Source organism: Leopardus geoffroyi, chromosome E3 (genome assembly GCF_018350155.1).
Source record: "Leopardus geoffroyi isolate Oge1 chromosome E3, O.geoffroyi_Oge1_pat1.0, whole genome shotgun sequence".
In the NCBI taxonomy this organism is placed as follows: domain Eukaryota; kingdom Metazoa; phylum Chordata; class Mammalia; order Carnivora; family Felidae; genus Leopardus; species Leopardus geoffroyi.
In genome coordinates, this window is record NC_059340.1 from 24,505,484 (window position 1) to 24,519,038 (window position 13,555).

At 44.1% G+C, this 13,555-nt stretch overlaps 1 protein-coding gene across 1 annotated transcript in view; it reads right to left on the minus strand.

Moving 5' to 3' along the window:
• The window catches only part of VWA3A (von Willebrand factor A domain containing 3A), a 71,830-nt gene that overhangs the window by 16,531 nt on the left and 41,744 nt on the right, over window positions 1-13,555 (minus strand). Inside the window, 8 exon segments of the mRNA XM_045461204.1 lie at window positions 2,395-2,590; window positions 3,308-3,452; window positions 3,597-3,671; window positions 9,168-9,287; window positions 10,705-10,799; window positions 11,215-11,295; window positions 13,068-13,171; window positions 13,280-13,415. Coding sequence (XP_045317160.1) covers window positions 2,395-2,590; window positions 3,308-3,452; window positions 3,597-3,671; window positions 9,168-9,287; window positions 10,705-10,799; window positions 11,215-11,295; window positions 13,068-13,171; window positions 13,280-13,415 — 952 coding nt within the window.

The window sequence follows — 13,555 nt, forward strand, 5'->3', positions numbered from 1 at the left end:
GCAATCATCACCGACAATAACTTCTATGTATATGCCCAATGCTTTTCATGGAAAGAGCTGGGAAACAGGGCCCCAGGGTTCCAGCCCCAGCTATGCCACTGATTTTGTACCACAGGTAACTCATGTCCTTGGGAGTCATTTCTTCGTTTCTAAATCAGAGAGGGTGGAATGTACTAGTGGGTCCTGAGCCTCAATCACTCCTGTGTCCCGGTCATGATTTTGCCTTATCTCCATACCACCTAATCCATTATCTGTATTATTGCTTTTGTTACTTAAAAGCATATATATGTATATATGTAATTGAGACATATATTATTGACATAATGTATCACATAATATGACATGATATTAGTTTCATGTGTACAACAAATCATTTTGTTATATACATGAATATTTATATATATTGTGAAATGATCATCATAATGTGTATCTAACATACTTAAAAGTATATTTTAAAAAAGAAAACTTATGGGCATCTGGGTGGTTCAGTTGGTTAAGTGTCCAACTCTTGATTTTGGGTCAGTTCATGGTCTCAGATTTCATGAGATCAAGCCCCATGTCAGGCTCTGCACTGACAGCACAAAGCCTGTTTGGGATTCTCTCTCTCTTTCTGCCCCTCCCCCGCTTGAGCTCGCTGGCTCTCTCTCTCTTTCTCAAAAATGAATAAATAAGACTTTAAAAAAAAAAGAAAAAAGAAAATTTATGTCACTTTAGAAAAGAGAAAGTTAGCACTTTTTTTTTAAAGTGTTTATTTATTTTTGAGAGAGAGAGAGAGAGGGAAAGAGAGAGAGAGAGAGACAGAGCGTGAGTGGGGGAGGGGCAGAGAGAGAGGGAGACACAGAACCCGAAGCAGGCTCCAGGCTCCGAGCTGTCAGCACAGAGCCTGATGCAGGGCTCGAACCCACGCACTGTGAGATCATGACCTGAGCCGAAGTCGGACTCTCAACCGACTGAGCCACCCAGGTGCCCCTGCACTTTTTTTTTTAAACCTAATTTATTTATTCATTTTTAACTAGGCTCTAGGCCCAATGTGGGGTTTCAGCTCATGCCATAGATATCAAGAGTTGCATGCTCTACTGACTGACCCAGGCAGGCATCCTAGACTGTGAGTACTTTTTTTTTTTAAGTTTATTTAATTATTTTGAGAGAGAGAGGTAGGCACAAGTGGGGAAGGGGCAGAGAGAGAGGGAGAGGGAGAGGGAGAATCCCAAGCAGGCTCCATGCTGTCAGCACAGAGCTGGCTTGATCCGACAAACACTGAGATAATGGCCTGAGCTGAAATCAAGAGTTGGACTCTCAACTGACTGAGCCACCCAGGCACCCCAACAATTTCTTTTTTTGTGATAGTTGTAGGGGATCAGAATATGCATGCCATCCCAAAATATGCCACTTTGGCATAGGATTATTTTGAGCTGAAGACAGTTGAGAAACAGTCAAAGAGTTCTCTACCCTCCTCCCACCTCCATTTGCCTAGGAGCAGGATGTAAATTTCCATTTTAGGGTGTCTCCCTCTGCCTTGCCAGGAAGAGGAGGAAAAGCACCGGAAACAACAAACAACCCTGACCTTATGTTAGTCCCCTCCTTCTGTTTGCCTTCCCACAGTCTACCGCCCCTAACAGCCTAACCCCCTTTCCTTTGTCTTGTCATTTCTTTTTTTTTTTTTTAATTTTTTTTTAATCTTTATTTATCTTTGAGAGAGACACAGAGAGAGAGAGACAGAGCGTGAGCAGGGGAGGAACAGAGAGAGAAGGAGACACTGAATCCAAAGTAGGCTCCAGGCTCTGAGCTGTCAGCACAAAGCCCGATGCGGGGCTTAAACCCACGAACTGCGAGATCATGACCTGAGCTGAAGTCGGATGCTCAACCGATTCAGCCACCCAGGCGCCCCTGTCTTGTCATTTCTTTACAAATGCCTTGTCCTTGGTTAAGACCCTATATTGGCCTTAACATATTTTTAAGTCAGGGCACCTGGCTGCGTCAGTAGGAAGATCTGTGCAACTCTTGATTTCAGGGTCATGAGTTCAATCCCCACACTGGGCATGGAGCTTACTTAAAAATAAATCACTGAATAAGTAAGTAAATAAAATATTTTTAAGTAGGCTTGCTTTTTTCCCCCCTTTTTTCCTCTAAAAAATTGTGATAAAATATGCTTACCATAAAATTTACCATTTTAACCATGTTTTAAGGGTACAGTTCATTGGCATTAAGTATGTTCATATTATCTTGCAATCTTCACCACCATCCATCCCTAGAATAGGAATTCTGCTTTTTCAAACGTGATTTTCACACGCCCTTTTTCTGGAACATATCTATGGCACAGGGAGCTATGTTGGTACCGAGACAACTTTCTGGAAGGAAAGAGGTGCAGGGGCCTGCCAACACTCGTTCACGCACCTGTGTCTCCAAACCAGTGGAAACGTCCGGCCGTGGCCTGGGTGATCTCCCGGTAGGCGGCGGCTGTGTCGGTGCGGCTGGCATAGCGGGCAGGGGGCATGATGTCCATCTGGGGCTCGCCCACGTAGAAGAGACATATGTTCAGCTGGAGATCGCAGCCCCCACAGGCCTCAGCCATGTAGGCGCTGAGCATGGGCTGTGAAGGGAGAGAGGGCAGGAAGGCCCCACAGCTGAGGGCTCCTATAGCGACTGGTTTCAGGTCAGTTGAGCCTAATCCTCTTTCTTCAGGGCCTGTTGTGTGCCTGGTCTAGTACTAGACGCTGAGGACAGAAGGATAACTGAGCTTGGGCCACAATTTCTCTGTCTTAATAGGTAAGGCCAGGGGGGTGGATCTGAGAGCCTGGCCATGCCGAGTGTGGTCTAGGGACCAGAAGCATGGATGTCTCCCGGGAGCTCAACAGGAAGGCAGACTCTCAGGTCCCAGGCCAGGCCTTCGGGAACAAGGTCTGCATTTTCACAACATCCCCAGGTGACTTTTCTGCACATTAAAATCTACTTTGGAGGGGGGGGCCCTGGGAGGCTCAGTCGGTTACATGTCTGACTCTTGGTTTCGGCCCAGGTCGTGATCTCACGGTTTGTGGAGTCTGCTTGGGATTCTCTCTCTCCCTCTCTCTCTCTGCCCCTTCCCTGCTCTCTCTCTCTCTCAAAATATAAACTTAAAAAAAGTTTAAAATAATAAACTTTAAAAAATAAATAAAATAAATAAAATAAATTAAAAACAAACAAATAAATAAATAAATAAATAAATAAATAAATCTAGTTTGGAAAATCATGCTGGGGAAACCCATCGCTAGGCGTCCACCTAGGGGAAGATGTGGGGTCAGGAAGGATGCCCAGGACGAGCCCTACCCACCACATCCTGGTCAGGGATGCCCCCCGTGAAGAGGTAGATGCCCTGAGATTGGTGACCGTCTTTGTCCTTGAAATCCACTTCCACAGCCTTCCGCAGGGCGCTGAGGACGTTCCTGCTGCCGTGACACTGCAGAGTCAGGGCCCAACTAGGAGGCAAGGAGGGCCTTGCTGAGGGCGCTGGCCATGAGGACCCAGAGGGAGGTCAGGGATTCTGGTGGAGAGGGGGACAGAGAAAACAGCACCGCAGAGGCCGCCCTGAGACACAGCAGGTGCCTCTGACAGTCACCTACCGCCAGGCGCTCTGCAAGTTTTCGTGGTTCACGGCAACCATCTCTGGCCTCCAGCTTTCTATTGTGCTTCCAAACCTTGGCGGGGAAGGAAAGAGGGTGTGTTCTTAAGCAGGAGATCTGGCCACTCTACACCCCAGGTCTTTGGGCTCCCAGGTCTTTTTGGGGAGCAAAATTCTGACTACACCGAAAAATGCTAGGATGTCCCTGGCCTGGGCCAGCCGCAAGATTTCCTTGCTGGTCCTGACGTGTCACAGTACGTTCCTGGTATGAGCAGAGCTGAGGGGCTCTCAGTGGAGACACAGAGAGCCAGGACCAGCTATGGCCAGAGTTCCTTTCTGACACCAGCTCCCTTCTCTGGGTGAACTCCCCACCCCCAAAGGAGAGAGTCATTTCCCCCTTTTTAAATCCCCCTAGCACTGATTCAGCCCCATAACTCATTTTTTTCACTCTGTCTACATGATAGTTTTTAATTAAGAAAAAAAAAATGCATCATCTCATTTTCCCATGAGGCAGAATTTAAATCCTTGAGAAGAGGACTGGTTGCCTTTCTCAAAGGCAATCCCTTTTCTAGCTCAAGATTAAGTCTTCTACCTGATCTTCTGAGACCTGCCCACAGACGTCTCCCTCCCCCTCAAACTCCTTTCTCCTCTCTATTCCACTCTTCCCCCTTGTCTCCGTGAATGTTCAAGCCTATTTTTTTTTTTTTAAGTTTATTTCTTTATTGTGAGAGAGAGAGAGAGAGAATCCCAGGCAGGCTCTGCACTGTCAGCACAGAACCTGATGCAGGGCTGGAACCCATGAACCATGAGATCATGACCTGAGCTGAAACCACGAATCAGACACACTTAACCAACTGAGCCACCCAGGCACCCCAAGCCTGTCCATTCTCAAAAATAACTTCCTCTTTCTACCAGGGACTCTCTATTAGCCCACTTCTCTTTTGTATGTATGGACGAGCTCCCTGGAAAAACAATGTCCCAGCATCTCCTTACTCCTCAACCCACTGCAGTCAAGCTTCTGGTAGGTTCTCTGGCAAATATTAACAATGACCTTGGTCATGATCTCACCATCCTGAGATGGAGCACTGCCTCTTCAGCACACCGACAGTGCGGAGCCTGCTTCAGATTCTCTCTCTCAAATTCTCTGTCTCACACACACCGCCCCTTGCATGCTTTCTCTTTTTCTCTCTCTCTCTCTCAAAATACACAAATAAAACTTAAAATAAAACCAATGACCTTCTTCCCCCTCATGAAAATATGTATTGTAGTTGGATAATAAATCCTCTATTACAACTGGATAAAAATTTTAACAACATCCAGAGAGTGAAAATTTGTCCAATTTTATTCCTCAGAAAAAAATTCTGTTAACTTTTTACTCTATATTCTTTCAGATTAAAAAAAAAAAAAAAAAAAAAAGCATAGGTGTGCCTGGCTGGTTCAGTGTGTGTAGAGCATGCGACTCTTGATCTCAGTTGTAAGTTCGAGCCCCATGATGGGTGTAGAGATTACTTATAAATAAATAAAATCTTTAAATTTAAAAAATAAATGTGTAAAACTTGTCAAATCACTGAGTTGTACCCCTGAAACTAACACTGTGTGTCAACTATACTTTAAAAAAAAAACCACAGAAGAGGTAAATATATATTTACAGAAATGGAATTATACAGTACATACTATTTGTAACCTACCTGTTCCCTTTCATTGGGACTTACGGAGGACATTTTTCTAAATGCACACATGTAACTCTCCCTCATTCTTTTGAATAGTTGCACTGTCAGGATTGTTTTACCAATTTTTCCAAGGGTCATGCAGTTTGTTTCCAGGTTTATCCGTGTTAGACTCTGTACTGAACAACCCAGCATGGTTATCTCTGTACACTTGGCTTTGTATTCCCTTCAGATAATATATAAAGGTTTAATTGAAGGAATGAAAAATATATACTTAAAAATTTAATACAAGGGCTATACCAAATTACACTTCTACTGACAGTTTCCAAGAGTGCCCTTCTTACTGCATCATCACCAGCACTGGGCACTGTTATTATTTTAAACCTTTTAAATATTCAGTTGCCAAACTGAATTCCAAAATCCTATATCTCATTGTTTTGTTGCCAGTGAGCTTTACTGTCAAATTCAGTAGATTCCTTCATTCTTCCCCTTCCTGCTTTTCTTCTGCAGGATCAAACTCTGTTTCTTTCTGAGACCTCGCTTCTCAATACTACTCTCTCCTCGTTTTCCTCCTACCTCTCTGCTGCTCCTCTCCTGTGTTTCTCTGGTGGTTCCCTCCAAACGTCAGTGCCTCATCAGTTCTGTCTTTGGTTGTCCTCTCTCGCCTTCACATCTCCGCAGGTGCAATTCATGCACTTCCGTGTGTGGAACCACATAACCAGAAATCTGATGGCTTGCAGACCTGTGCTTCCTGGCTAGAACTCCTCAATGGAACCCCTACAAGGACATCTCCTCTTGGAAATCTCCGACTCTACATGGTTAAAACTATCTTCTACTTCCAAGATCTGCTCCATCTGGGCTATCCTCTCTTCACTGTTCTCTCACCCCCTATAGCCACATGGTAACGACGCTTTGCGGATTCTAACTCTGCAATGGCTCTCACACGCATCCCTTCCTCCATCACCATGGCCAACAGTTCAAGCCTACTCCACACTAGTGCAGACCACTGGAGCGGTCCAAATGGCCTCCATCCCTTTAATGCGTCCTTCGCACTGTGACTTGAGCATTCAAGATCCGCTCATCTTATGACCTTGCTTAAAATCCTTTAATGCCTATATGTCCTGTAGTACAAAAGCTCCTGAGCACATCCTCTATGTATAAACTCTCCATCACCTGTTTTATTCTGTCATGCACAATCTCTCTTTCTCACCCTGTAACCTACTGAATTCCCTGATGGCCCCCCAAATTTCCATAGTCTCCGTTCCAACACAATATACAACGTTCCACAGTTCCAACACCTGTATGCCTCATGTTGTTCCCTTTGCCAAAAATGCCTTTCCTCCCCACTGCCCCCATCATTCACATGTGCTAGGCAAACACCTGCTCATTTGGTAAGACTTGGCAAAAGGGTCACTTCCTCTGTGAATATTTTCTGACCTCACTCTGCTCAGGCAGGATGGTCTGATCCTGCCTTCTACCTATTTCTGTAGAAAACAGTTAATAACACTTATTTCTTAACATGCCTGTCTCCCTCTACTAGACCCCAAGTTCCTTGAGAACGGGTATTATGTGTATGCACTTCTGTATCCCCAATGCTGAGTGTAGTGACTGGCACAGAGCAGGCTTTCAATAAAAGTTTGTTGAATGAATGGATGGATAAATTAATGAAAACATTGCCTAATATGTATCTCTAAGCATTTTTTTCTGTAACATTTATTAGAAAAAGATTAGGCTCTGGTACAGAATAATATATAATATTAACCGCTGTCTTAATTGATTTAGAATACTCTCTATTTGAGAGGCACCTGGGTGGCTCAGTCAGTTAAGCATCCGATCTCAGCTCAGGTCATGATCTTACAGTTCCTGAGTTTGAGCCCCGCATCAGGCTCTTCACTGACAGCTTGGTGCCCGGAGCCTGCTTTGGATTCTCTCTCTCTCTCTCTCTCTCTCTCTCTCCCTCTCTCTCTCCCCTTCCCTGTTCACGCTCTCTCTCTCTCACATTTAATAAACATTAAAAAAAAATACTCCCTATTTGATATGAAGTGATACAAAAATGTATAGTTCAAGTGGGTTCCTTTTCTTTGTCCCCTAATTAGTGAAAAAGGTATGCCATTAAAATAAGTATATAAAACTATATATATATTTGAATTATATATAGCTATATATATAAATTAGATGTGACTATATATAATACATAATTTAAATGCATGTATATATAGTTATAATTTAAATTATATATATAACTATACATACATATAGTTAATTTATATAACTATATATATAACTGCATATAATTTAAGTTATATATAGTTACATATAATTTTCTTTAAGATTTTATTTTTAAGTAATCTCTGCATTCAATGTGAGGCTCAAACCCACAACCCCAAGATCAAGAGTTGTATGCTCCACTGACTGAATCAGCCAGGCACCCCAGTTGTATATAATTTTTTTTTTTAATTTTTTTTTTCAACGTTTATTTATTTTTGGGACAGAGAGAGACAGAGCATGAATGGGGGAGGTGCAGAGAGAGAGGGAGACACAGAATCGGAAACAGGCTCCAGGCTCCGAGCCATCAGCCCAGAGCCCGACGCGGGGCTCGAACTCACGGACCGCGAGATCGTGACCTGGCTGAAGTCGGACGCTTAACCGACTGTGCCACCCAGGCGCCCCATATAATTTTTAAAATATATATGGGGGCACCTGGGTTGCTCAGTCGGTTGAGCATCTGACTTTGGCTCAGGTCATGATTTCACAGTTTATGAGTTGGAGCCTTGTGCTGGGCTCTGGGCCGACAGCTCAGAGCCTGGAGCCTGCTTTGGATTCTGTGTCTTCCTCTCTCTCTGCCCCTCCTTTGCTCATGCTCTGTCTCTCAAAATTGAACAAATGTTTAAAAAAAATGTTTTTCGGGGCGCCTGGGTGGCTCAGTTGGTTGAGCACCTGACTTTGGCTCAGGTCATGATCTCACAGCTCTGTGGGTTCGAGCCCCACATCGGGCTCTGTGCTGATGGCTCAGAGCCTGGAGCCTGCTTCGGATTCTGTTTCTCCCTCTCTCTCCCCCTAACCCACTTGCATTCTGTCTCTGTCTCTCTCAAAAATAAATAAACATTAAAAAAAATTTAAAAAAAAATTTTTTTTAATAATATTTTAAGGGCACCTGGGTGGCTTAGTAGGTTAAAGCATCTGACTCTTGCTCTTGGCTCAGGTCGTGGCCCTGAGGTCATGGTTCGTGAGATCGAGTCCTGCATTGAGCTCTGTGCTGACAGCATGGAGTCTGTTTGGAATTCTCCCTCTCCCCTTCTCTCTGTCTCTCTGCCCCTCCCCTGCTTACTCTTTCTCTCTCTCTTAAAATAAATAAATATGTTTAAAAATATGTCTATTTTATATATAATATTGATATTTTAAAGTATATATCAAATTATTTATATATATCATTTAAATATATAGAATTATATATTATATAGTTATACATAATTTAAACATATAGAGTTATATATATAAGTCTATATAATTAACATTTGGGATTGGAATCCTAAACGTTTGGCATATTAGGTCTTGCTAGACATGTACCGAGACTGGGGCATGCCCGGGGCCCTTCTTTTTCTCTTTCATGTTTATCAGCTCAGAATCCAAATGGGGCAATGGGCTGAGTTACTTTATCTTGGCTGATCAAGCTGTGTGTTTTGGGGCCACTTACACCTTCGCCCCAGTGGGACTGTCCTGCAACCATTTAATTATTCAGTACCCCAAACAAGATGATTCAAATCAGATAAGCTGATGGCCATCCTAGGATGCTGGGTGCTGGTAACATCTGTCATCCAGACACCTGCCGGGAACCTCAGCCCAGCAGTGGCACAGAGCACCCGCGCCCCCTGCCCCCAGCCCCCCACCGGGACCTAGGAGCCTACGCGATGAGGTTGAAGCAGTCCTTGTTGGACAACTGCTCCTCCAGCAGAAGCCGCAGGGAGTGCTGGATATGAATAATGTACATGGAATTGGTCACAGAGATATCCAGCAGTATAACCACCCTAAAAAGAAACACAAGCTTTAAGAAGAGAACCGAATCTCTCAGATAATGTTTTATTTTGTTCCATTTTACTATTTAAAGTTTTTTCCAGGGGAATTCTACATGCCAAACTTACAGCTGGCCAAAATCTTTTCCATGGTGTGAGGTCAATAGGAGTGGGTTTACAACAGTAGACTAAGGGGATCGTGGAAGCTTCTCTCCCAGGGGCTCCCATCATGGAGTAAAGTCACATCAGGGTGGAGATGGTTTAAGGGGCGGGGGATGCCTGGAAAGCAGGCATTTCCCTGTTTTAAAGCCCTAGCATTCAATATTATTCTAGATTGGGGTCTCTGTAGGGGAAACAGAAACAACGTAAGCAAATTAGATGGGGAATTAGGTGTATCTGAGCCTCTGGGGAAATAAATGCATCTTTTTGTGACCTTTCTCTGTTTTAAGATCCTTAGCCCCATCTGGTCTTCTTTCATGACCTCAAATCAATTCCTAACTCCACCCTCTACTCTCATTTTGAGACAGCAATTATGGATAGCAGAAGCAAATCCTCTGGATTTAGAGTCAGAGTTCCACTTCCTGTGTGACTTAGGCAAGTCACAAAACCTCTCTGATCCTTCATATATTTAACTAGGAACTATTTATCAGACTTCTCATAGGTTAGTTTTGAGAATTAAATGATTGGATAGTATAGTACTTTGTAAGTGGGAATGCATCCAATAAGGTAGGGAATGGTAAGGATGGCTATCATGGTTGCCAACTGTTTTGATTTTCCTTTGGAAAATCTTGATTTTCCTTTGGAAAACTCCTCTGCCTCTTTCAGGCCATCTGAATTGGGTGAAAAAGAACCACCCTAAGCTTGAAGGGTGGGCATTTGACTTTTGGCAATTAGAACATCATACCTCCCAGGCCAGAGTTGAATAGCCCATCGATGGACCCCTACTCCAAGCCTGGGAGTGCTAAACTGGTAGAAAGCAAGTCAGGAGTTTCAGGTGGCTATCCTGCTACCTGGATGGGTAAAGCCTGCCTGAAAACAAAGCCAAAAGGGAAGGAAGTAGAGCCGACAGAGAAAGATTCCTGACACACGTGAACCCCTGGATGGAGCCATACCTGAAGACAGCAATCAAATCTATTTTAGAATTGTCAGTTACCTTAACCAGACTTCCCTGTTTTGTTTAAGCCAATTTGCATGTAGTTTCTGTGGCTTTTTAACTGAAAGAATCTTAAGTAAACACAACGATGATACACAATTATTGATATTGATGATGGTAGTGGTGACTTTTTCCTCCAAGGATTCTGCTGAGTGATTGTTGATCCTTATCTAAGTGGTGGTTTCTGATGCTACCAACAGGGAATTCATGAGCTGGATGCGTGTGTATGTCACACACCAGACTCACAAAGGACAAGAACACTACTTTGAGGGAAGGTACCTTTTTTCACAGACGGTGCCCCAGATTCTTCTGCTGGCCAAGGAGAGCCACTCAATCCGCCTCTCATACATCCGCATAGCTCTGCTGAGCTGTTTCTGTAAACCCACAGGCCACAGAGTGAGCGACAGATCAAAGGATGGCTGGTTAAAGGGTCTGTGTGGGGAAGGTTGGCTTCTGGGAATGAGGTGTCAAGGTCATGGGTATCCAGGCAGTATAAACATTCCACTAAATCATTGATGAGTCTGCCACAAGACCAGAAGTTCAAATATTTCATTGCCTCAGATGGGAGAGGAAGTAGATCTTGCCCCAAAAGATTAGAGACTTTTGTTTGACAGGTTCCTCCCTGGGAAACAAGTGTAGAAAGCTCCAGCAGTGCCTGGAGGCAGAGAACAGTTTCTGTTTATAAGAGGGAGTTCAGTCAATGGTTGTGGGTCTCCACATTCCATGGTGCCTTCCTCACATTCTCTCTTCTCATACCACATATTCTGACCTATTGGACCCATTACTAACCTGGTACTCATAGAGGAAGGGCGGGTCCACATGAACATTCTTCACTGTCCCGTCATGCCATTCAAATTGTACCATTGCCTTCTGCATTCAGGTGTTGCCAGGATGGGCAGCAGGTGAACAGAGCACATGTGGGGAATGACTGTAAGTTTAATTTGGGTGCTGGGCTCTCCAAACCAGATGCATAAGAGGGAAGTGGGCTTTGAGCACATCTGGGGGTGGGTTATGCCTCCCTAGTCATTGCCATGCCTGGAGCTGGTGACAGAAGTCCTTCAGGACAGTGGTCCCTGAATGCACCATGCCTGACAGCTAGCCAGGCTCCCTTCTGGGGAGGCTCTTACAAACAGCAAGGTCTTGATTACAAGATATGGCTGGAAGTTTTGTAATAGGATAGTTGGAGACCTTGAAACATACTGGCCATGGGCTCATAGGCTTAGAAACCCAGATAGACCTTCATGGACCCTTCAAAAATCTAATTTTTCGTCCTCTGCCAAGTTGTCTAATTTTTCATCCTCTGCCAAGATATCCATCCACCTGGTCATTCATTAATCCATTGCTACAATTATCTATCCCACTTCCCTCTCATTCTTCCATCTTTCCAATGATGTTTCTCTTTACCTATTATTCCGTCCTTCCATTTCTCCATCCTTTCATTGTACTTTAATCCTTTCACCTTTTTTTTTTTTTCAACGTTTATTTATTTTTGGGACAGAGAGAGACAGAGCATGAACGGGGGAGGAGCAGAGAGAGAGGGAGACACAGAATCGGAAACAGGCCCCAGGCTCTGAGCCATCAGCCCAGAGCCCGACGCGGGGCTCGAACCCACGGACCGCGAGATCGTGACCTGGCTGAAGTCGGACGCTTAACCGACTGCGCCACCCAGGCGCCCCTCCTTTCACCTTTTTTAATTCTGTCATTCATCCTTCTACTTTTCCCCTTCCATACTTCCATATGGAAGTTTACATTTCCATCCATCCATCCATCCATCCATCCACCCATCACCCATCCATCCATTCATCCAACCAACCAACCAAACATCCATCCATCCTTTTATCTATTCATTCATCATCACCATTTCTTTCTATCCATCCATCCATTCTTCTTTTATTTCTTTTTTCTATCCTTCCTTCCACCCAGTTAGCCATCTGGGAAATATTCATTGACTGCTTAGTTGTACTAGATAATGGGGATACAGGGTTGGAGAACAGAGTTTGTTCTTTTGGTTAATGTTTTTTTTTTTATTATTTATTTTTGAGAGAGAGAAAGAGAGCACAAGTGGGGGAGGGGCAGAGAGAGAGGGAGACACAGAATCTGAAGCAGGCTCCAGGCTCTGAGCTGTCAGCACAGAGCCCAATGTGGGGCTCGAACTCATGAGATCATGACCTGAGCTGAAGTCAGACTCTCAGCTGAATGAGCCACCCAGGCACCTCAAGAGTTTGTTCTTTTAAAGGCTCATATGCCATTGGGGGTTTAGACACATAACAAGTACACATATTAACACATTATAAGAGCTGGAGCAGAAGCTGTACCAGGTACAGTGAGGATACAAGGAAAGTGAGTGTGTTCTGAGTGCACAGAGGAAAACCTTCAAGGAGGAGGTAACTATAGTACCTGACTTGCTCCCTCTTATCCCATCTCCCAAGTCCATTTTTCAAATCTTTGCAAAATAGCAGTTGGGATAGATCTGATGAGAGTTCTACAGTCCTGGGTGGAAAGCTTACAACCTACTCCAGACCTTTAGACCCCTACTCCCTGTGATCTGACTTATTACTCTTATTTCTTGAACATTTAAGAAGGGAAATGTCACAAAAGCGCCCCCCTGCAGAAGACTGGAGAGAACTCTGACTCTGAGTTACCTCATAGATAGATGAAGATACTGTTTTCTGGAGAATAGGCACAAATTCCTCCACGGGAGAGAATGCATTGGGTGCCAGAACCTGATAAAGGCTTAGTTTCCTGGCTGTAAAAATAAATAGTGGGGTGTGAGATACAACCCTTGGAGCCCCAGAGGATTCATGACTTTAGTTAGTCACCTGAGTCCTGGGTTCTGCCCTCATTGGGGACTTACCTTTTAGGCCATTGATCTTTAGCCATTCTGCAGAAGTCTTCTCCAAGTTTGGGAACTCAATTGTGAGGGGACCCTCATGCTTTGGGGGTTTAGGCAAGAGACCTGTGAGTGGCCCTTTTGCAATCTCTGTGGAAATCTAAATTAAATTTAAAAGCCCTTATTACAAAATCACATTTTAGAGATTGGAATCCCTACTCTCCCCGACCCACCCCATTCCCCTAAGTGGAGCATCTGAAAATATTACCTGGCAAATTAAGGCAATTCTGCCTTCCCCTC